The 24,829-nt window shown below is 39.8% G+C and overlaps 1 protein-coding gene and 2 long non-coding RNA genes across 3 annotated transcripts in view; all 3 read right to left on the reverse strand.

Moving 5' to 3' along the window:
- Positions 1–24,829, reverse strand: part of LOC114558207 (CMRF35-like molecule 9) — a 30,645-nt gene that overhangs the window by 492 nt on the left and 5,324 nt on the right. The window contains exons 2-4 of the mRNA XM_028582018.1: positions 1,103–1,453; positions 585–737; positions 202–300 (exon numbers count right to left, since the gene is read on the reverse strand). Coding sequence (XP_028437819.1) covers positions 202–300; positions 585–737; positions 1,103–1,453 — 603 coding nt within the window. The remainder of the gene's footprint in view (positions 1–201; positions 301–584; positions 738–1,102; positions 1,454–24,829) is intronic.
- LOC114558089 (uncharacterized) lies at positions 8,108–10,413 on the reverse strand. Its single transcript, XR_003692902.1, has 4 exons — positions 10,334–10,413; positions 8,834–8,883; positions 8,563–8,651; positions 8,108–8,194 (listed from the first exon to the last, which is right to left on the reverse strand). It is a non-coding gene; the product is annotated as an uncharacterized LOC114558089 (long non-coding RNA).
- Positions 20,913–22,291, reverse strand: LOC114558091 (uncharacterized). Its single transcript, XR_003692903.1, has 3 exons — positions 22,229–22,291; positions 22,102–22,142; positions 20,913–20,989 (listed from the first exon to the last, which is right to left on the reverse strand). It is a non-coding gene; the product is annotated as an uncharacterized LOC114558091 (long non-coding RNA).

The following is a 24,829-nucleotide window of genomic DNA, read 5'->3' on the forward strand; positions in this document are numbered from 1 at the left end:
GGAGAGCCCTAGAGCTGCTTTTTTCAAATTTTTTTGTCTCTTTAGTGTGTTAATGGTTGTGATATGACTTCTTCACTGATATAGCGGGTGAAGTGTGTGTGAGTGTGTGTGTGTGTGTGTGTGTGTGTGTGTGTGTGTGTGTGTGTGTGTGTGTGTGTGTGTGTGTGTGTGTGTGTGTGTGTGTGTTTCCTGTAGTCTCACCTTTGGGTTTCCTGGCCCTCATCCTGCAGAAAATCAGCAAAGCCACTGATAACATGATGAAGAAGAGGACCAGAGTCAGACCCAGATACAGCAGAGCACCTGGGGTTTGAGCAGAAGAACACGTTGGTTTTACACTTCCTGGTTCATTATTAAATATATCTGGCAGCATAAACTGAACTCCAAGGTACATGAGGACTGAGAGATCATTCATGCTGTGTTGTCCAACTAATAGTAACATCAACTTAATATTTTTAAATCAATACTTTATAACCATTTTATAACATTTAAACCAACAACGAATATAAGTTATATGCATACAAGCATACACATCCATGTATTTGCAATAACAGTATATTCACATACAAACAACAAAGTAAATGTACCTGGAGCTGCAGGTGCAGCTGGTGTGGAGCTTAATCTCTGTGATGTCATCAGTGTGGAGGCTGATGAAGGTGTGGGGCTTAAACTCTGTGATGTCATCAGTGTGGAGGCTGATGGGACTGATGGTGAAGAAGGTCTGAGAGGAGAGGTTGGAGCTGTGAAACATTAAAAACACAATCAAACAGTCAGATAGTGATTGTAGAGATCCAAAGAAGTGGTGATGATCAGATGCTCCCTGCAGAGAACTCTGTGCTAACATCCATGTGTTTTAATCCCACAGCTAAATGCAGAAGGTCATCAATGGGTTTGGTGTAACAAGATTCCAATCAGCTGCAGTGTGGGACCGTCTGAGTTTATCACATATTTTACACATCAACTGTTAAAGGAGCATTTATCAGAGTTCACAATGATGAGAATATGCAGCTCTAAATACAACTGTTAGACTAAACATGTTGAGTTGTTTGAAACATCAGCAGCTGTCAGTGAACAGTTGATAACATGACTCTCAGTAGAAACTCACCATCTGTAACTTGGATCTCAATCTCCTGGTATGATGTTGGGAAGAAAGATCTGTCCAAACCACACCTGTACCGTCCTGAGTCAGACTGAGTCAGGTTTGTGATGCTCACATACAGAACTGTCTCAAACAATGGAAAAATTCCTCCATCATATCTGATGCTGTATCTGCCTCCCTGAGCTGTGTCCTCTTCTGTCTCAATGAGAATGTCTCCATCTTTACATTCTTCCTTACAGAAGATCCTCCTATATCCAGAGAAAGTGAAGGAGCATCTAACTGTGATGTTTCCTCCTTCAGTTCCTGTAGCCTTGATGATTTGTGCATTGATTAGACCAATATTTCCATCCTGCAGTGCTGTTAAAAAGATGAACAATCAATAGTTACTATATGTACTTCCTGTAAGATATTGCAGTCTGATTTGTTTCACATTTCCATAAATCATACATAGATCCCCACAGTCATACTGGGAGCTGCCCAGTTCAACCAGTCTGTGTCTGAGGGGTAACAGTTTAAAACAACAGAGATCTGGATTCTTTCAGATTTCAAGCATTAAAATAATCTCACAGTCTGACTCTGATTTAATGTTCCCCAGAGAATAAAAACAACTCAAAAAGCAATGAAGTGATTCAGTCAACAATAATGAAACATATGGAAACATTATAATAGAATAAAATGTCCACATGCAATGTCAAAATAAAAAAGGAATTCAAAACAAGATGTATTCATAAACTGTAGTTTAGAAAATGCTGTTAGACTGTTGAGCTGTGCCTTCCAGGTTTCTCTGTGTTTCTCCTCTGTAAGATGGCATTCATTCATTTAAAATGAAGTAGTTTAGTTTCCTTTTTGTGATCAATTTCTTTTGAAACCGAAGTGTTGGGATGGGTTACAAGTTTGTTGAGCCTCACAGAAAATCAATGAGTGGCATCTCATCTCATTATTAAAAGAAAAGATAAAGTCAGAGCCTGTACTGGTGAGTTGATCACCTTCCTTCCTCTTTCCTCCCTTCCTTTCTCTCTGTGAACCTCTATAGGTTTAGATCTGGAGTTGAAGCTACAACAAACTGTAGTCAGGGGGACTACATTTCCTCTCTTACAGTTAGAATACAACATTAATAACTGCTTAGAAAACAAGTACAGCAGAACAACAGGCACAGGTCCAAAGTGAATTAGATTAATAATAAATAAAAAGTTAACTAATACCCAGCAGTATGTAAAGTATTTCAAATGAGCTCCACCTTTCGCAGCTGCGATATTAAAGTGATAAACACATGAATGCATCAATAATTATAATATTATAATCTGCATTATTCTGAAATGGGCCATTCTGCATAGTGAGAACTTTCACTTTTTGCACTTTAAGTACATTTTGATGATAATACTTGGTATAAATGTTAATGCAAGCATCACGTTTCTAACAGTGTATTTCTACTGTTATTCAGAGTAAAAGAACTAAGTATGACTATCACCACTCATCACATCCTGTTTAACCACAGAAACCAACCAATGTTACACTAAAACAAGATGTGGTGAAACAGAGTCTACTCATGAGCAACTGTTTCCCAGTTGAACTTTAGATAAAGAAAGAATATAAAGAAAAAGAAGGTAGTAAAAAGAGACAGAATGATAGAACTAGAAGCTGAGTTTACTCACTGAGGAAAAAGAAGCAGATCAGAGACTGACAGACGTTCATGTTGGAGGATCTGATGGTTTAAAGCTGCCTCTGTTTCTTCTTCACTGGTAAACCAGGAACTGTTCACTTCTCTAAATGATGGAGTCCCTCCTCCAAACACATCACACACCACCCCCCCCCCTCTACTCTCCTCCCTTCTTTGAGTTTTTCTGGTTCGTCACTGGAACTTAAATGCTTCTTAACCAAATACGACACAACCAGTCATGTGACCCGAATCGCCGATATAAATAGGCCTCTTTTCATTTTTTGGCCAGGCCGGCCCATAAAGAATTCACAGCTGCCCATTGGTTAATTTTCTTTATTGGCACTGGCCTGACCCAATCAAATCCAGGAACCCTCTTCCCCACTCCGGGCCGCAACTTTACGAATCCCACTATGGCCACGCCTCCCGGCCCTGAGACACCAGCTGTAATAGTTATGCTGGAAGTTTAGCATCCACCGCTAAAATGGACAAACGACCACCAAAGTGCAAGGGAGGTGCAGAGAAATTACAGGAGAAAAATATTAAGAATCTACTGGCGGATTCCTCCAAAACTTTGGACATGTTTGGGGCTGTAGTTGCTGCTTCAACATCAGCATTACCTGAAGCCGAGGAGGAGGAGAGGTGGCTGGCTATACAGAGAAGCAGAAACAGAAGAAGCCGAGGAGGAGGAGAGTGATCATGACAGGGCCATGGGAGAGAGTGAGGAAAAGAAGGAAGAGAGAGTAGATGACGATGTGGTAAGGAGTAGGCAAATTAACAGGGACTCCAAGGAAGGGAGGGAGGCTGTGTGTGTGTGTGTGTGTGTGTGTGTGTGTGTGTGTGTGTGTGAGCGTGCGCGCGCGCGCGTGTGTGCGTGTGTCACGTTATAACGACAACAAGCAGTTTGGCTGTAACATTAAAGTTAGTGGCTGTCAGGTAACCTAACTGCTTAAGCTTACATTGAAAATGCTAGCGGAGCCTGTTGGGTAGCTGAAAAGTCTATGATGATCTACAAAATCAGTGCTGATACAAGTATCAGTGTTCCTTGTATGGCTTAATTAGCTTCTCTTGTATTGGTGTTCTTTTCCAGGGCATATACTGTACTACTCTCAGCTTTATTGTAGCTTTTGGGAAGGGTTATGGTTATGGTTATTGTATTTAGCAGACACTTTTGTCCAAAGCGACAAAATATGAATCTTACAATAGTTAAAATTAAATTTAAAGTTGTTAAGCCAATATTAAGCAAAATAGTAATAATAACAATAATGGCAATACAATATCAAATATCAATAAAAAAAAAAAATATTAAAATATCATAAATATACAAATCATAACTCTAAGAATGAATTAATTATTTAAGTGTAAGATCAACAGATAAGTCTTGACACCCCTCTTGAAGGATCCAAAACTATCACATGAATGCTGAACCCTAGGCAACTCATATCATAGAATGCACGCATATTTTAAGAGGACTGTCTGCAGGGAATGTGTCTGACCAATCACAGTGGGGGTGGGCCGCCTGGGCCAAAAATGCCAGGGCCGATTTTTTGTCCCAGTCCAGCCCTGCCACCAAGATGACATATTTTACACTGTTAGCATGTAGCTACATGGGACAATGTTAACGCCGCAGTAGCTTAAAAAAACAACAACACTCCAGTATTTCCTGCCTGGAGCAGATGACCAATCATAGAAGGCGGACTAAGTGTTATGAGACTCGGAGAGGAGAGTAGAAAAAACTGTTGACACCGGAGCGTTCAGAACAGTGGGAAAACTGAACGTTTTAGATCACTTGGATTCCTCTCAAATACATTTACCTCATTCTTTAAAAACCAACATTATGACACTATAGTTATGACAGGAAAAATGGAAAAGCATAATAGTTCATCTTTAATGAGTTTTTGTATTTTCAGAACAGTATAAGGCAGACTGATGCAGAAGAATGAAGGGAAATAGGGAAATGTCACTTATTTTTTAAGACAGCACAGGCTGATGTTTTACATTTCTTTCTTTAAAACTATTTTATTTTGTACTCAAGAAAAAGATAATTCATGTAACATTTAAAGTTCTTCTAGTCTGTAGAATAGTTCAGTCATTTCTTATCACATTTCATCTGTTGAAGCCTGTAAAAAAAAATTTGTTGACTCAACTTAAAAATATGTGTAACCTGGTTGCCTTGAAATTATAAGTTGATTGGAAATCAGATATTAAGTTGGCACAAAGAGGCTATTCAGTTCTCTAAACTTAATGTTGCAAGTTTACTGTACTAATAACATGTTCAGTCAACTAAGGTTTATTTGTAAACACAACATTCAATTTAGTGGATCCAACTTCTAATTATGCATTATATGAACTAATGATTGTGTGGAGTCAACTCCAATCTACATCAATTCAACAACTTTATGTAGTGGGGCTAATGTGCATTTTCAAGTTGTCTTGACTAAGCTTTGTATTTGTGTTGACTTTATTATGTGTGTTGTATTAACATATCAAGTAAGTTGACTCGGTTGCCTTGAAAATCTAAGTTCTACCAACTTTTTTTTTTAAGTTTACACAACACAAGAATGTGAGTCAAGATTAACAAAAACATTTATTTCACACATTCAAGTGTTTCATACAATATAAAACAATGGTAAGACACAGCATCAACATTTTTTTCCTTATCCACTCTGTTAAATATCTATCTGCCTTTTTCTGCCATTACAAATCATAAGCCTTACTGTTACTGTGTGTGTGTGTGTGAGAGAGAGTGTGTGTGTAAGTGAGTGAGTGAGTGTGTGAGACAGAGATTGAGTGTGTAAGTGAGTGAGTGAGTGTGTGAGACAGAGAGTGAGTGTGTAAGACAGAGAGTGAGTGAGTGTGTAAGACAGAGAGTGATGTGTGTATGAGACAGTGTGAGTGAGTGTGTGAGACAGAGTGAGTAAGACAGAGAGTGAATGTGTGTGAGACAGAGAGTGAATGTGTGTGTTTGTGTGTGTGAGACAGAGTGAGTGAATGTGCGACAGAGAGTGAGTGAGTGTATGAGACAGAGAGAAAGTGAGTGCGACAGAGTGAGTGTGTGCAACAGAGTGAGTGAGACAGAGAGTGAGTGAGTGCGACAGAGTGAGCGAGACAGAGAGTGAGTGAGTGTGTGTGAGAGATTGAGTGTGTGAGACAGAGTGAGTGAGACAGAGTGATTGTGTGTGTGAGACAGAGAGTGAGTGAGTGTGTGTGAGACAGAGTGAGTGAGTGAGACAGAGAGTGAGTGTTTGTGTGAGTGAGTGTGTGTGAGACAGAAAGTGAGTGTTTGTGTGAGTGAGTGTGAGACAGAGAGTGAGTGTGACATAGAGTGATTGTGTGTGTGAGACAGAGAGTGAGTGAGTGTGTGTGAGAGAGTGAGTGAGAGAGACAGAGTGAGTGAGACAGAGTGAGTGAGTGTGGGAGACAAGAGAGTGAGTGAGACAGAGTGAGTGTTTGTGTGAGTGAGACAGAGTGAGTGTTTGTGAGTGAGTAAGTGTGTGAGACAGAGAGTGAGTGAGACAGAGAGTGAGTATGACAGAGTGATTGTGTGTGAGACAGAGAGTGAGTGAGTGTGTGTGAGACAGAGTGAGTGAGAGAGACAGAGAGTGAGTAAGACAGAGTGGGTGAGTGTGTGAGACAAGAGAGTGAGTGAGAAAGAGAGTGAGTGTTTGTGTGAGTGTGTGTGAGACAGAAAATGAGTGAGACAGAGAGTGAGTGAGTGAGACAGAGAGTGAGTGTTTGTGTGAGTGAGTGTGTGAGACAGAGTGAGACAGCGAATGAGTGTTTGTGTGAGTGAGTTTGAGACAGAGAGTGAGTGTTTGTGTGAGTGAGTTTGAGACAGAGAGTGAGTGTTTGTGTGAGTGTGTGAGACAGAGTGAGTGAGAGTGAGTGAGTGTGTGAGACAGAGAGTGTGTGTGTATGAGACAGTGTGAGTGAGTGAGTGTGTGAGACAGAGAGTGTCTGTGTGTGAGACAGAGTGAGTGAATGTGCGACAGAGTGAGTGAGTGTATGAGACAGAGAGTGAGTGAGTGAGTGTGTGAGAAAGAGTGAGTGTGTAAGACAGAGAGTGTATGTGTATGAGAGTGAGTGAGTGTGTGAGACAGAGTGAGTGTGTAAGACAGAGTGAATGTGTGTGAGACAGTGAGTGTGTGTGTGTGTGAGACAGAGTGAGTGAATGTGCGACAGAGAGTCAGTGAGTGTATGAGACAGAGAGTGAGTGAGTGTGTGTGTGAGACAGAGTGAATGAGACAGAGAGTGAGTGAGACAGAGTGAGTGAGACAGAGTGAGTGTGTGAGACAGAGAGTTTGTGTGTGCGACAGAGTGAGTGTGTGCGACAGAGTGAGTGAGACTGAGTGTGTGTGTGAGACAGAGTGAGTGAGTGTGTGCGACAGAGTGAGTGAGACAGAGAGTGAGTGAGTGAGTGAGTGCGACAGAGTGAGCGAGACAGTGAGTGAGTGTGTGTGTGTGAGACAGAGTGAGTGTGTGAGACAGAGTGAGTGAGACAGAGAGTGAGTGTGACAGAGTGATTGTGTGTGTGAGACAGAGTGAGTGAGTGTGTGAGACAAGAGAGTGAGTGAGACAGAGAGTGAGTGTTTGTGTGAGTGAGTGTGTGAGACAGAGTGAGTGAGACAGAGAGTGAGTGTTTGTGTGAGTGAGTGTGTGAGACAGAGTGAGTGAGACAGAGAGTGAGTGTTTGTGTGAGTGAGTGTGAGACAGAGAGTGAGTGAATGAGTGAATGAGTGAATGAGTGAGTGAGAGAGCCTGAGTGTGCAAGGTGGTGGCAAAATAAGAGAACATATACAGTCACATATGTCAACTATAGAGGCAATAAAAACAGCATATTTTGAGAGACAGAGCAAAACAACTCTCAGGACTTCTAGTCCACCTTAGCATTGACAGCTAATATTTGCATAACTGTGTGCAACATGATAATTTAACAAGACTATTTGAGGTAGTACAACCAAAAGGCAATCATTTTCTCCTTTTCATCCCACAAACAACTGACCTTACAAGTTCTTAAAAGACACACTTAAAAAAAAGGAACAGTAACTCCATGACAACTATGTAGCCAAGATAACGGGTGGCACTTTTGAGTAATATAAAAAACAGCTATGACTGTCTAGTCCATCTGTCCATCAGCCGCACAGAGACCGGAGTCCATTAACTCTTGAAGAGCAAAGGTCTCCACCAATGTTCATTATCACCTTTTGTATTACCTCGAACATGTACTTGAGCCCTTTTGGGTAATGGATGTTGAAGACGTAGAGCAGACCCATCAGCAGGGCGAATGCGTTGGGCACATCCTTCAGGTCCCGAAGAACGATATGCTTCTCCAGAATCAGTGCAATATCAATCATATCCTTGGGGACAGGGCGTTGAGGATCCTCCTCTGTAAACACCAAGATTCCTACGTTCATTCCTTTCACTGCCTCACTCTCTTCGTTTGGCTAATGACACAACAAAGTAATAAGAATAAATTGCAAATCAGCATTATTTCCTCAACACATGAAAATTCAAGATGCATAGCAAACTTGGGTATGAAAATGTCTGATGCAAACTAATGTAAACCTATGTAAATGGAAGAAATTCAAATACATTACAATGTCAAATTAATTGAGCAAGGAATCCTGTCACTGCAACTTTGAACAATTCACTTGTTCTCCATTTAAGCAGATGTCTTTCCACGTCTAGATTTTTATAACAAGACATATTTTCTAGATATCCTATAACTACAGGATCATGACTTCATTTGGATCAAAAAGATTGAGATTAGCAAGTGATATGGATTCCAGAGTGGCATTGATTCCTCACATACCTTACAAATCTTGAAGAATTGGGAGGGATCCTCTTTCTGGAAATGGGCCAGGCCAAGGAGAACAACTGCTCTCTCTCTCTCTTTTAGTTCTGGACAACAGAAGAGGGATACAGACCAGAAAGGACATCAGTGCTTCATAAATAATAAAAAAAAATGTACACAACTTTGTATATGCAGGGAAAGGGGCAAGTAGTTCCATTGAATCCATGCTGAACTTTGTAATGCCTTATTACTTTGCGTTGATTTGTTGAGGAAAAACTACAAAACTTACAGTTCCACTGCATCAGTCATGACACTGAATTAATCTTCGGTCAGTTGATTCTGAAGAAAGAAATAGAAACAAAAATACTGCATTAGCGTGGCTTAAAATACAAACAAATAGCATAGGTGTGTTGTCAGACAAGCTTGTTATTTCATGAAATGTAATGCAATTTAAGGACTATGCCCTATGTTGGAAGGCTATTTTATACCAATCAAAAATAATGCATTGGTCAGCACTTTCCCTAGTGTACTAAGGCCTACATCTATCCAAAGAAAACAAAGCAAGTCAGTCTGATAACCCTCACTTCATTGCATGCCACACACACACACACACACACACACACACACACACACACACACACACACACACACACACACGGTAGCGTGAGTAATGAATATTTCAGTTCAGATTGAGAACTATAAATAGTTCACTTCTTCAATATTATTATTATTGATAATATTCACGTTTACGTTTCACTTCATTTAGTTATTAAAATGACGGTTGGGGAAGAGGATATGAGAGACTATAAATCTTTAGCCAAAATAATCACAAACTCACTACGTGAATTTATATTACATTCTAAGTATTACTTAGGTAGCTCCCTCCGCCGTCCCGCTGTCTCTCCTACCTACCCGGCCCCCGCACCTCCTCCCCTTCTAGCTACCTGCCTGATCAGTGCTGCTGCAGATGAGGAGAAAGCAGAGGGGGGGGGCTGCTCCTCAGTCACAGACTGTTTTGGCGGACACAACAGAGAAATACCTTGCCTGCTCGCCGGACAATACTGGCGTCTTTTCAACAGAAAGTCGCCAGATTTGTGGCTAGTCGCTTTCGTGAAAAACGGGGGTTTGAAAAGTCGCTAAATCTAGAGCAAAAGTGGGCGCACAATTCATGATAAAAAAAATAGTATATTGCTTGTTTAAACTAGTTAACGTGTTTCAACGTCATAGCTCATTTGCCACATCTGACCATATGCAAAAGATACGTTATCAGAACATGTTCGGACAAGCGTGCCTAAATTAAACCACCTCAGCCTGCATATTTAGCCATGACAGAAATTCAAAAGAAAACATTTCCCCATGCATGCCTTCATCCATAGATATACAGCCTTCATCGAACAAACCAGCTAGCTAGTCAACATAAGGGCTAACTAACTTAACTAACATTCAGAGGATTAGTTCGTTACTTGCATAACTTAGTTGAAGGCTAGTTCAGAATTTCTCCACATAATCATTACATAGCTAGCTACTACTAGCTAATTAATGAGCAATGTTTGTTCTTTTCCCGTAATTCTCTCTCTCTCTCACTCACTCACACACACACACACACACACACACACACACCTAACATATCACTTAGCTAGCTAAGTTTTTGAAACTAAGGGCTTGCACGTTATACTCTAGGTTTGAATGGTCAGTTCACAGTATTTCGTTAAAAACTTTAGCTTAGTAAAAACAAAACTCAAACTATGCTGAAATATTAGACCATAGAAAAAGTTAAAAGTTTACTTACGCCAACGGTCAGCTCGCTTCTCGCGCTCGGTCCTTCAATGGAGGAGACGTTGACTAACGTGGTCTGCCGCTCTGCGCATGTGCAAAATGACGTCGCGTGGTGAACCCTGTGTGAACTTCAACTTACATTTCAGAAGACAAGCATGACTCAGTTGTGTCAACTGTGCATTAGAATTTCTGAGCAAAACACAGATATGTGTGTTATCTTAACAAAAGTATTGAAAAGTTTTGAGTTGAAAGTTGACTTGACCCCAAAACAGAAGTTGAGACAACAAAAAGGGGAAATAATTTTTTACAGTGCATGGTCACTCAGACCTAACACAAAGGAACATGTAGATATTATCTACAAGATATTACATTTATTAAAGTGCTCATATTATGCTTTTTGGCTTTTTCTCTTTCCTTTATTGTGTTATATATCTTTTTTGTGCACCTTATATATTTACAAAGTGAAAAAGCCCAAAGTCCACCCCCTAGGGACTTATCATCTCCAACAGAAAACACTGTTCACAAACTGCTCCAAACAGCTCTATTGTAGTCCAGCCTTTACTTCCGTGACGAATGTGCGTCACTCTCTAACACACGTTATAATGCTCACCTAGCTGCTAGCGTGGCACGCCCCTCATACTCTGTTTCTGACTGGCTAGTAGTCCTTACCTAGGTACTGCACATGAGCGACTCCCAACAAAGATGGAATAGAAGTGAGATGCCTCACTCTGTAGCTAAAACAGAGAGCTCAACACACAGGGTGAAAAGAGGAGCTGCAGCAATGTGCAGTACGAGAAAATATGATGTTTTTTGGAAATTAAACCACATAAACCTATTCTGGTACAACCTCTAAATACAATTATGAACCTGAAAATGAGCATAATATGAGCACTTTAAGACGCTAACCAATAAAATAGAACTCAATAAGAAGCACTGAAGATTCTAATAATGTTGAGAGATGATAGCAGTAGATTTTGGAACTGTATTTAGTTTTCAGTCTATTTTATAGAGTCATCTTAACAACAATACATTGCCTGTACTGTTATCTTATTTGCTCTTTAGTTTTTATCTGCTGACTCCTTGTGACTGTCTGACTTCTTCATCTTATTTAGATTCCGTAGCTTCTGCTTTAAGTATTTTTGTTGAAATCCTGGTGTCTGATTATTGTCATTTTACTCTCTCTGGTTTTTATTGCACTTCATTTGACCTTTTTAAGATGAACTGAAATTTGTATTTTCATCTCAATCAACTATTTTGATATTCCACTGATGCTTTCGGCCATTTTTTAAGTAAAAATATCAAATGTTTGCTGTTTCCACCTTCTCTAATGGGAGGATTTTATGGTTTTGTTTGTCATAACTGAGATTAAAACTGAATATTTGGGGGTTTAGGACTGTTGGTTGGACAAAACAAGACATCTGAAGGCATCATGTTGGGCTGTGGGAAATTTTAACAGACAACTTTCATTATTTTCTGACATTTTATAGACGAAACAATTGAATATTAATGATAAAAAATAATCATTAAGTTGCAGCCTTAAAGCAGTAGTGCGTAGCTTTTTGATATTAATGAACGTCCGTTACATTCAAGCCATTGCCAAATGAGTTGCTACAAAGCTAATTAAGACAATCAGCTCCACACAACTCTCTCTGGATTTCTCAGTATGACTATGTTCACAAGATTGAGTTGTCTGGTGACTTTCCTGCAGAAACTTGAGTGAAGATAATGACCTCTTCTGAAGAGTCCATCATGTTTTTGTAATCCTCCGTGTCTCCTTGGTTACTAGCAACTGTGTGGAGGAAGGGTGCGCGATCCCGGAAGGCTTGTATCATGTGAATGCACCGACAGTGTTGTTGTCATTACTTAAAGCTGTTTCATGCATCATGCGTTCAGCGCAGTCGGCGCGGACCGGACGGCGATATGACGCGGAGGGTCTGAGCACCAAGCCACGCACCGCCAAGATTTTGTAACAATGTGGAATGATTGGCTACAGGAGAGAAGAAGTTGTTCTTTGAGACGCTCAGTATGAAAGACCAAACGGTTTGCGCTGACCATGCGTGACATCCGCAGCGCCCCGACCGTGCTGAACGCAAGAAGCATAAATCAGCTTTTAGAATTCCTCATGTGGGAGACAGACATTACAGCTTTAAATGAAACTTTTTTTCTTTTTCTATTTGACAACAGTTTCAACCAAATAAGATCAAAAACACCAAAGATATGAATACTGATTTCCAGGAGATATGAGTTTCAGTCTGACTTGAGGTTTATGATCTATCAGGATGTAATTGAGTGCTGATGTCTGTGAGTACTGCTGCATCACCACCTGGGGGAGCCATTGACCAAAAACACACAGGTGGTTGGACTAGAAGAACAGCTCTCAACTCTCTCATTCACATATTATATTATTTCATTTTATTAATTCACTTATTTTCACTAGTGGATTACAGTATGAAGGCTTTTCAAAGTAAAGTGGAGAATTAAGTGAGCGCCTCTGGGGGCCTCGCGCCTCTGGGGCCTCGTGCCTGCCTGGTTTGCAATTATGCTTTTTTTTTCTTTCTTTTGTCACCGATTTCACAAACACTGGACTACAAAGACTTTATTGCTGAGTTCGCGGGCAAGAAGGCAAGGAAAGTGCCTTTCACTTCATCCAGCATGGTAAGTCGGAGTCTTTATGAAGCTATAGAAAGAATATAACGTGACATGCAGCTGAGCTACCATGCTGTAGGTCAGACGGCCTATTATTCTGACAGCTTAATAGTCTGCTATCTCTCTGAACACCAAAATAATAGTACAACTATCTCTGTGGCAATGCCTTTCATCCTATCTATTTTGGCATATTTTTCAGCACCATGGAGAGAGGTACGTGCACAAACACATGCACACACAGCAAGGGACACTAGAACACACACACACACACACACACACACACACACACACACACACACACATATGATATGACTATATAACTGTCTAAATAACAGCAGTCCCTGTGCGGGTTTTCAGTCTACTTGCCCGTGCATCACGGTGTATGTCAATGAGCAGGGCGTCGCCGTTAAGCTGGCTCTGAATGCACGTCTAAATCAGATATTGAAGACCAGTGTTGGTCAAGTTACTTGGAAATAGTAATTAGTTACTGATTACTGATTACTTCTCCAAGAAAGTAATCAAGTTACTTTACTGATTACTTATTTTCAAAAGTAATTAGTTACTTTACTAGTTACTTTACTAAGTTACTTTTCAAAAACATGATGCACGACCTGAATACGCTATAAAGCAATAGACCATTCAGCCTAATTCTATTCTTTCTGCATATTCCATCATCTAAAACTGAACCTGCTCCAATGACATCATAGGTGTGCCTGCCTCTAATTCTCTTACATGCTAGGGCGGCCTTGTTGCGCTGTAAAGTGGAATTAATCCAGTGAAATGTTACACCCATAACATTTTTGTTATTCACCGTCCAGATGTCAGCAGTGGTGGAAACTAAGTCTACATCTCTGAGTGCAGCCTTCAAATTAGCGTCCATTGTCGTATTCTCTCTCAAGGTATCCTGCAAATGACATTCTCTGCGGCAGCTTGACACCGTGTTTGGTCAGTATTTTTACGATGCGTCGGAACGATTCAGAGTCAACAGCGGAAATTGGCAGCATGTCCTCGACAATATAGCCAGCGACGAGCTTCTTCAGTTCAGCGGCACTAAGTCCTGTCGCTTTTAAGTCTATTTTCGCCTGTTTAGCAGGAGAGGGGCCCTCTGAGGTTCGCCCGGTGGAACTGGATGTAGCCGTAGCAGTCATGTTAGTCGGGGGTTCAGGTTTTTTTTCAGTGAGTTTCACATTCCTGTGCCGGCTTGCTAGGTGATTGCTCAGATTTGAGGTGGAATTTTTCGCTGTAGATCAAAGTTTTCTTCCCACACAGAGTGTACAGCGAACGCTGAATTTTTTGTCACCTTTAACCGAGTCAAACTCAAAGTAATGTCGGTACTTCCAAGCATTAAATGCTGCATGGTCCTGCTCTCTCCCGCGCTCCATGTTGTCTCTTGTTCAACACATACACATGTCGGTGTTTACCACTGACGTCACGGCGCTCATACGTCATTGTCACTCACGGAACAAAATCATGGTCAAGTAACGCAGTAATGCAACCTGCTTACGGGGAAGTAACAGTAATCTAATTACTGTTTTTGCTATTGTAATCCCTTACTTTACTCGTTACTTGAAAAAAGTAATCGGATTACAGTAACGCGTTACTTCTAACGCGTTACTGCCCATCAGTGGTGAAGACAAGATGGTCGTATGGAGAAAATCAGATAAATATTTTTAACTTAATACCTTGATGTTGAGTGTTCGTAGGGTTGACAATTGGTGGATACAATGAAAGTGGTTAAATAAAAAAAAAAAAAAAATAATAATAATAATAAAACAGCTAGAACCGTCACTCATCACTTTACTGTAACTGCAGCCTTTAAAACCAGGAAAAGACAACACATACCATATAACAATATGATAACATCCAAAATCTAAGACGATATCTAGTCTCATATCATGATAATGATATAATATGGATATACTGCCCAGCCCTAGATGGCCACACACTAAGCTCCAGTGATTTCTTTACTAACATTTTCTACCACTCTTGGTCTTTCTCAAGGCTCAGGTTCTTACTTGTTACTTGCCTTGAGAAAGACCAAGTGTGGTCAAAACGTTGGTAACAGAGGCGTCGTTAGGCCTGGGTGTCCCCAGCTACAGCCCCGAATGTTTTATAAATAGCCCTGGATCTTTTTTTTTACAAAAATAAGTATAATAAAATAAAAAAGCCCCAGAATGGCTAATGCAAATTAAGAAAACAAGTCTTTTCCAAGGCACTCACAGTCACTTACTTTTTGGTAGCACTGCATATTACGGTAATAAGATGATAATAGTGGGGTAACAGTGAGATAATAAAGAGGTAATATATAGGTACCAAAGTAATAACGTGGTAATACATCACAGTAATAAGATGTAATACAGGGGTGATAAGGTAACAGACGTAATAACATGCAATTACCAATGTAATAAGTAGGAAAGGGTTTGATAATAACCATATGTATATCTGGGTAATGGTAATATAGTTATATTATTTATTGTATTAACATGGTAATAATGGGGTAATATATGTTGATGTTTTCACAGTATTATATGCTACTATCACCGCAATACCTTCCAAATTAGATAAAACTTCTTGGAATTTAAAATTGGTAATTACCATATTATAATGCTGGAATTCATCCACCCTCTATGTTCCAAAGATTTCACTTTTGTTTCAAGGTAATATTTTACCAATTATATTTTTAATCTTGTGACTTCTTACCTGTAAATACATCTGGTCGTTTCTGTGTAACTTCCATTAATCAGTGCCGCAAAAAGCTAAATTGCCTGTTTCTATTGTATTATATTGTAATATTAGAATAACAGAGGTGTAGAAATTACCTGGAAATGCTTCTGGTAGTTTCTGTGTAACTTCCATGAATCAGTACCGCAAAATGCAAAACTGCTTGTTTCTATTGTATTATATTGTAATATTAGAATAACAGAGGTGTAGAGATTACCTGGGTATGCTTCTGGTAGTTTCTGTGTAACAACTATGAATCAGTGCCGCAAAATGCAAAACTGCCTGTTTCTATTTTATTACATGGTAATATTAGACAATAACAGCGATGCAGAGATTACCTTGAAATGCTTCTGGTAGTTTCTCTGCACCTCTGTTATTCTAATATTACCATGAAATGTGTCTTTTCCTGCATGCATGTAACCCTGTGCAATCTGACCAGCAGCTAAACACCATCCACCATCACACACTGAGACACTCAGTTTATTGGACTTAGAAAGGTTGAAACTGGGAAATGAAACACAATGACCAGCTGCTTACGTATTGATGAGTCACAAACATTATACAATCATAATTGTAAAAACAATATAACTACACACAACACTGTAATGCAGCAGTATATACAATAGCTAACATGTAAGCTGAAATAAAGGAAATACGTAATGTATTGTTATACAATGTACATAGAATAACCTATATTGTTTATCTAAACTAAAATACATTTACATGTAGCACAACCCAAGATAACAGTGGCAAACAAGCTTAGTGAAGCGTACTGATAGTCCAATATGAGCTATCAATCATCATCAAAAATATACATATTGCACATCAAACTTTCTGACAATAATTAACAAAGATATCAGAACAGTATGTCAGCATCTGTTTCACATACCGAGAATGCTACCAAAGGCAAAACGAAATGGATTGTATGGAGAGACAGTACAGTTCCTTTAAGAACTGTAGGACATTTGCACCATGGGACTTCAGTCAGGAAGTTGAACGTGAGCAGGACAGCCTCATGTCCTGCTCACCCTGCCCTCTTCATACAATCCGCTTCAATCTTCGACGTTCCATGCCTTTGGTAGCATTCTCGGTATGTGAAACAGATGCTGACATACTGTTCTGATATCTTTGTTAATTATTGTCAGAAAGTTTGATGTGCAATATGTATATTTTTGATGATGACTGATAGCTCATATTATCATATTATAGTCAGTACACTTCAATAAGCTAGTTTGCCACTGTTATCTTGGGTTGTGCTACATGTAAGTATATTTTAGTTTATTTAGATAAACAATATAGTTTATACTATTTACACTGTATAACAATACATTAAGTATTTACTTTATTTCAGCTTACATGTTAGCTACTGTATGTACTACTGCATTACAGTGTTTTGTAGTTATATTGTTTTTACAGTTATGATCGTATAATGTTTTTGACTCATCAATACGTAAGCAACTGGTCATTGTGTTTTATTTCCCAGTTTCACCCTTTCTAAATCCAATAAACTGAGTTACGACGATCCCAGTCTCCAGTGCTTGATGGTGGATGGTGTTTAGCTGCTGGTCAGATTGCACAGGGTTACATGCATGCAGGAAAAGAAACATTTCATGGTAATATTAGAATAACAGAGGTGCAGAGATTACCTGGAAACTACCAGAAGCATTTCAAGGTAATCTCTGCACCTCTGTTATTCTAATATTACCATATAATAAAATAGAAACTGGCAGTTTTACATGTTGCACCACTGATTCATGGTTGTTACACAGAAACTACCAAAAGCATTTCCAGGTAATCTCTGCACCTTTGGATGATTTGTTTAATCTAATATTACCATGTAATACAATAGAAAAAGGCGATTTTGCATTTTGGGGTACTGATTCATGGTTGTTACACAGAAACTACCAGAAGCATACCCAGGTAATCTCTACACCTGTGTTATTCTAATATTACCATGTTACAATAGAAACAATATAACTGATTCATGGAAATTACATGGAAAACAGGCAGTTTTGTTATTCTAATATTACAATATAATACAATAGAAACAGGCAGTTTTGCCTTTTGCAGTATTGATTCATGGAAATTACACGGAAACTAACAGATGTATTTCCAGGTAAGACGTCACAAGATTAAACATATAATTTGTAAAGTATTACCTTGAAACAAAAGTGAAATCTTTGGAACATAAAGGGTGGATGAATTTCAGCATTATAATATGGTAATTACCAATTTTAAATTCCAAGAAGTTTTATCTAATTTGGAAGGTATTAAACTGATAGTAGCCTATAATACTGTGAAAACATCAACATATATTACTCAATTATTACCATGTCATTACAATATTAATATAACTATATTACCATACCCAGATATACATATGATTATTATTGAACCCTTTCCTACTTATTACATTGGTAATTGCATGTTATTACATCTGTTACCTTATCACTTTATTAACCTATTATTACAATTTATTACTGTGATGTATCACCACGTTATTACTTTGGTAATTACATGTTAATGTAATTACTATATATTAACTCTTTATTATCTCACTGTTACCCCACTATTACCATGTTATTGCCGAACCGTAATATGCAGTGCTACCACATTGGAATGGAACTGTAACTTTGTCCAGTTTATTTTCCCGAGGTGAATAAAACCGGCAGCTACGTTTGTTGCTATCACCTAGCAACCGTCTGTAAGAGAGGAAAGTTGTGAAAGGTGTAATTTTCAGAGGAATCATAGCCAAATCAGTCTAATACATTGATGCCATCAACACAAAGTTTAGGACCAATACTAATGATTTAGTTTGAAGTTCCTGTGACGTGACGTTTCCAGTCTATGGTTCCGACTCAAACACACGGAGCTCTGAATCAGACCTGTGCATCGTGTCCACTCTCTCTGTAAAAATACAGATGAGCAGCGGGCCTTCCGTGGTCTGTGCAGCTTCAGGTTTATAATGGACGCGCTCTGCTGTGGAAATGCTGCGGCAGATGTGTCACGTTTGTGCTCCGTGTATTTCTGCCATAGTTTCGGTTTCCCACCTCCGATGTAGAGCAGTGTACAACCACTTCCCTAAACTTTGTCTCATTCAGAGACCAGAGACCCAAACGGGGCTCTGAGTCTGTCAGAAGGTCTGAGATCTACCGTATCAGCAGAGCAATCACGTAATGCACAGCAGACTATGGTGCAGGTGGATTATTTTCTGAAATATAGTGACTGTATTCTTGTAGTAGCCTATTATCACTTTATTTTTCTCAAAATATCATGACTCCTCCAAATCTCAGAGAACACAGATGTTATATTTTAACATAGGCAGGATTCTTGCTGAAACTCATCTGAAATATTATAGTCCAGGGGTTTATTAATTAATTAAAATGAATGAATGTATCATTGAGGTGAATAATGCATATGCACATTTAAGGAGGTTACTTCCCCAAAAAAAGATGGAAAACAGGAGGGAAGAGAAAATGATGCCTAGGCTACATGTGTGCTGACTCAGATATAATTAGAAAAGACAATCCAAAGGAGAATAAATAGTTGAAAGCAATACAGAATGCCCGAGAGTCTTACTGCAAAATATTCCATTATGGTTTTATAATTATAACTGTCCCCTATGTTTCTCTTTACATAAATATATTTCCAGCATAAATGGATTCAGAAAAAGGTAGAAATATGTGCATAAAAATTCACCTGAATGCACGAAATTAAGTGTTTAACGCTCACTGCTAGTGTAGTAGGTCAAAAAGGCTATATGTTTAGTTTTTGTTTAAACAGATACCCCCCAATTTTTGTTAATATTTGAGCCATTGTAACTAATCCTTACACAGACTTATTGAAGCTATTACGCTTCCACGTCAGTAGATGTCGCTATGGCGCTACAGTGGATCCATTAGGTAGACCGTAGCTCTTAGCTCTGCTCATGCACAGCTCAGAAATAAACGAGCTTTGGCGTGAGCAACACGCTAACATTGTGCTCTCTATCTATTGATTCACAGGTACTGAAAAACTCACTTTTTCATATTGTATTGTATATTGTATTCTCATACTGCTTATATCAGCAGATTATCTAAATGTTTTAGAAATGGTGTGATGTTTTGAGCTGATTTTGAGGTTTTTGTTTTTGTGTTTTAAGCTAGTTTTACATTCTCGGTCATTCAGTACCATGGCGACGCCATCTTTTCAAGCGTTAATATTAATTATTATGTATGAGAGAACATGTGTAAGAATGTTGTATGTATGGAGCTGTATTATGTGTTAAATCATTTTAGTTTATGTGCATTAATTTTCCATCAGACTGTTTCATATTATTTATTATCAGTTTGGTTACACCATTTATTTTATTTTTTAAGGGTTTATTATCATTTTGACATGCACTTTTATCAGAGAGCTAATACAGTAGAGACGTTGTGAATGTATTTGAATCGTATGCGCAGCTCAAAAATAAACGAGCTTTGCCGTGAGCAACACACTAACATTGTGCTCTCTTTCTATTGATTCACAGTTCCCAGTTTTATTAAGCTTCGCAGTGCTTCCTAGCCTGTGTAGCCATTGCTGCCGGTCCAGATTTCCCCTAGGCCTGGTGCCGGTAACACTAGTAGCACTGCTACTTGGGCGGAGTGATTAGCGCAACACCAGAAAAGCACCGTTGTTTCTCTCTGCTCCTCACCACGGGGCTTCTCAGGTGCTGCAAGCTAATCACTCCGCCCAAGTAGCAGAAGTAGCAGAGAATATAGTTCCCAGTTTATATATGGTTAGAAGATGGCTGTGTCTCATGTGACCTTGTTATTTGTACACGCTGTGACTATACAAATCGCAACATGTAAATAGGAAAATGTTGGCGTTATTTTGTCACTTATTAGGAGCAGTAGGCTAGATGGAGCCGGTTACCTCCAGGATCTGTGCTAAGTTAGGCTAGCGGTGGGTGCGTCAGACAGAGTTACGACACGCTCGGAGATGAGAAGGGTATGTATGGACTTATCTAACTCTGGGGGATACGGTGAATAAGCTAAAGTCCCAATCAGTCGGCGTATTCCTTTAAATGGGTCCGGGCTGAGTCCTGAACCTCCTCAAGTCCTAGAAACGCTTCTGGTTGGTAATAAAATCCTTCATTGCCATGAGCAGCAGCCAGGCTTCGCTGTGCATTCAGAAGAAACTCTTGCTGACATCATCATAGGTGTTGTATCTAAGAGAGAGTAGAGTAGATGTGATCTGGATCCCTGGAGGCTGGATCCAGACTCTGGTAGGTGGAGTCTGCACGGGTGGAGAGTGGAGGGCAGTTCTCATAGATGTTAATCTGAACACAAAAATACAGTCAAAATACAGTAACAGCAACTTAACCACACATCTCCAATACTGTGGCACCATGTCTGGATATGTAATTGTGTGATGTGAAAGCAGAAGTTGTCAACATTTAACACTTGTACATGAGAGGGAAACAGAAGCTGTGTATTTACCTGCATTTTGGGGGAACAGTGAGTGTTTTGGTCAGGGTTAGGTATTAGGCATTAGGTAGTGAATGTTTGGAACATACTGAGTAAAGAGAAAGAGAGAAGTGGACTATGCTGCTGTGGTTTGAGAGGTTTTTGTTGACACTTTGATACTTCTTTCCCCTGTGAAAATTGTGAAACAGCTGACCACAGCTGTCCTCAGTGAAGAGCAACTACTATCTAATATTGGATGTTTTTAGCACAGTGGAATAAGCTGCAAGTTTAATATTCACTCTAATTTTGGCTCTGTTTTCAGCTTAAACAACTCCTAAAAAACATATCTGGTTCTTAATCTTGTTCTCTATGTTCACCAGATGTTCTGTCTGCTGTTTCTTTCATTCAGGTGGACAGAAACATGTCTCCAAAGAAATGATCATGTTCCTCCATAACTGCTAGATGTGTAAAAGAAGCAACTGTGTGCTGATAATAATGTCAGTATGGTGTTAGTCTCGCATTGCCAGACCTTCCTCCACAGCACTGTGGAGGAGCGTCTGGCTAGGTCCACACAGCATTCTGGGATGGGAAATGCTCTGGTTTATTGGCATTTCTTTAAACCAATAACTAGCGTCTTTGGCGGTGCTAAGTGCTCATTTAATCACTTCATTGATAGCATGACGAGACTCAGTTTCTCCACTAATAAAATACAACATAAAAAGTCAAATCTTCAGCCTTGGCTACTTATTAAAGATGCTAAATATTCACTTCTTTAAACCCTGAACCTCGAGAAAACAATATTACTGTTGGTGAAACAAGCACATACTTGAATTTAACATTTTGGTATTTTGTAGTTTTACAGAACATGTTTTACAAACTGTGCGATTGAACTGCTGTGTTTCCTTTCCTTCTATCAGTGCATCAGCAGCCATATTAAAAGCTAACAGTGAGAATTAACAAAGATAGAAGAGTTAGAGAAAGTCACCTCAGTCCTGGTGATGTCTGTGTTTCCTCTCTGGTTTGAACCTGAGGAACAGACAAAGTATTTCTCTCTATCTTGAATGAGTAATTATTAAAACTATAATATAGTATAATGTTGAAAGATAACTCACCATCAGAGTGCTTAGTCCTCTTTTTGTAGAAGAAAAGCAGAACAGCAGCCAGCACCACCACCACCACCACCACAGGGACACACACACCCAAAACAAGGGGGAAATCTGGAGGAGAGATAACAGGAGAGGAGAGAGAGAGAGAGAGAGAGAGAGAGAGAGAGAGAGAGAGAGAGAGAGAGAGAGAGAGAGAGAGAGAGAGAGAGAGAGAGAGAGAGAGAGAGAGAGAGAGAGAGAGAGAGAGAGAGAGAGAGAGAAAGACCAACCGTAAATCATGGACACCAAGGCGGCTGCAACAAGTATTATTAACCCCCATAAATGAAATAGCCTGACGCTGTCTGGTAAACATCACCATGGCAACAACACTGATTAATAATATAAACTCCACTTTAGTGTTGTAGTACCAAGACCAAGACCGGTCTCAAGACCACTTACTGAAGGTCCCGTCTCGGTATCAACTGCATATTTACCCGGTCTTGTCTCCGTCTCTGCTAAAGAGGATTCAGGACTTTATTTCCAGACCCAGGGGATGTTGCTAAATGGTCTGTGTATTACTGTAATTGGATGTAAAACTTCCTGCTTCAAATGAAACCACTAACTTGACTTGTTATTGTTAAAGTGATGGTTCGGAGTAATTTCACCCTAGGGTCCTTTACACCATGACCTCGAGCCGAACACCCCCCCAGAAGCTTTTTTCACCTGGGTCGAACATTGGACGAGTGAGCGTAGAGTAGCGTTATCAGCTGAATAGCTTAGCGCAGGGGCTAATGGATCCGAGAGTGTTTCTTGTACATTACCCCACTAATAATGCCCGAAATGATACCAAACTTCTACACTAGTACAAATAGGTTATGTACTCATTAAACAATGGATTGGAAAGTTTGTAAGTACACCAGAAGTTTATGTAAATAACACTTGCCGGTTGGCTTCTCATCTCTGCTGCTGCTGCTGCTGCTGTTACTACCGGGCAGTAAGAGTGCTTAGGGCCGTCTACAAATTACAACACCAAAAAGAGATGCAACTAAAATATTTATTAATGATTAAATAAGGTAATGTCTCCAAACTTACCTCAATTATAACGTGTCTCCTGCTAGTTATACTACAGCACTTACTTAAAAAAAAAAAAAGTTAAATTAATGAATATTTTTATTGTATCTCTTTTCGATGTTGTAATTTATAGATGGCCCTAACACAACTGGAAAAGACGGGACACCTACTTTTGGCAAGGAAGAGCACCCCATTGGTTGTCACTCCTCTCGAGTACATTTCTATTACAGCAGCAACAACAACAGCAGAGAGCAGAAGCCAGCAGGCAAGTGTTATTTACATAAACGTCTGGTGTACTTACAAACTTTACAATCTATCGTTTTATGAATGCATAACCTATTTGTACTAATGTAGACGTTTGGTATCATTTCGGGCATTATTAGTGGGGTAATGTACAAGACACACTCTCGGATCCATTAGCCCCTGCGCTAAGCTATTCAGCTGATAACGCTACTCTACGCTAACTCTCCCAATGTTCGACTCAGGTGAAAAAAGCTTCTGGGGGTGGGAGGGGGGTGTTTGGCTCGAGGTCATCGTGCAAAGGACCCTAGGGTGAAATTACTCCGAACCATCACTTTAACCCCTTCTCCCCAGCCCTTCAACACACACTCCCAAGAAAGAGGAAGCAGGAGACAGGAGAAGCTCTGGCTGTCTGGTCTGGTCTGGTCTGGTCTGGTCTTGACTCGATCTGAATACACTCTGGTCTCAGTGATGACTTGGTCTCAGTTTAGTTGGTCTTAGTCTATATCCACGCTGTCCACTTCTGGAACTGCTCCAGTGAAGAGCAACCTTCCTCTTTCTTTGTTTTGGCTTTTAATGGTTTCTGAGGACTATGGTTAACTGCTCCTCAGATCTCTGCAGGGTAAATCCAGACAGCTGGCTAGACTATCTGTCCAATCTGAGTTTTCTATTGCACGACTTAAACAACTTTTGAACGTACACATGTTCCACTAAAAACAAGTTCTTTCCCGATGCTATTTTGCAGCGGCACCATGGCTCCGTGCAGTGCTTAGCGCCTCCCATACGATTGTGATTAGTTATAAGAAATGCCAATAAACCAGAGCATGTTTTTCTCCCATCCCGGAGTGCTGTGTGGACTAGCCAGACCTTCCTTTGCAGCGCTGTGGAAGAAGGTCTGGCAAAGCGAGACTAAGGTGGTCTTGACTACAACACTGCTACACACACATACAGTATTTTACAGCAAAAAGAGAGCTGCACAGTTTTACACTCCACATAGCACACACCACGTTAACCCCTCAGCCTTTCTGTCCCACTATTGTTGTAAATGTACATGAACTTGCTGCTGATGTCTGTGATGTCATCAGTGTGGAGGCTGATAGGACTGATGGTGAAGAAGGTCTGAGAGGAGAGGTTGGAGCTGTGAAACATTAAAAACACAATCAATCGTTCAGATAGTGATTGTAGAGATCCAAAGAAGTGGTGATGATCAGATGCTCCCTGCAGAGAACTCTGTGCTAACATCCATGTGTTTTAATCCCACAGCTAAATGCAGAAGGTCATCAATGGGTTTGGTGCAACAAGATTCCAATCAGCTGC

The sequence above is a fragment of the Perca flavescens genome, chromosome 7 (genome assembly GCF_004354835.1).
Source record: "Perca flavescens isolate YP-PL-M2 chromosome 7, PFLA_1.0, whole genome shotgun sequence".
In the NCBI taxonomy this organism is placed as follows: domain Eukaryota; kingdom Metazoa; phylum Chordata; class Actinopteri; order Perciformes; family Percidae; genus Perca; species Perca flavescens.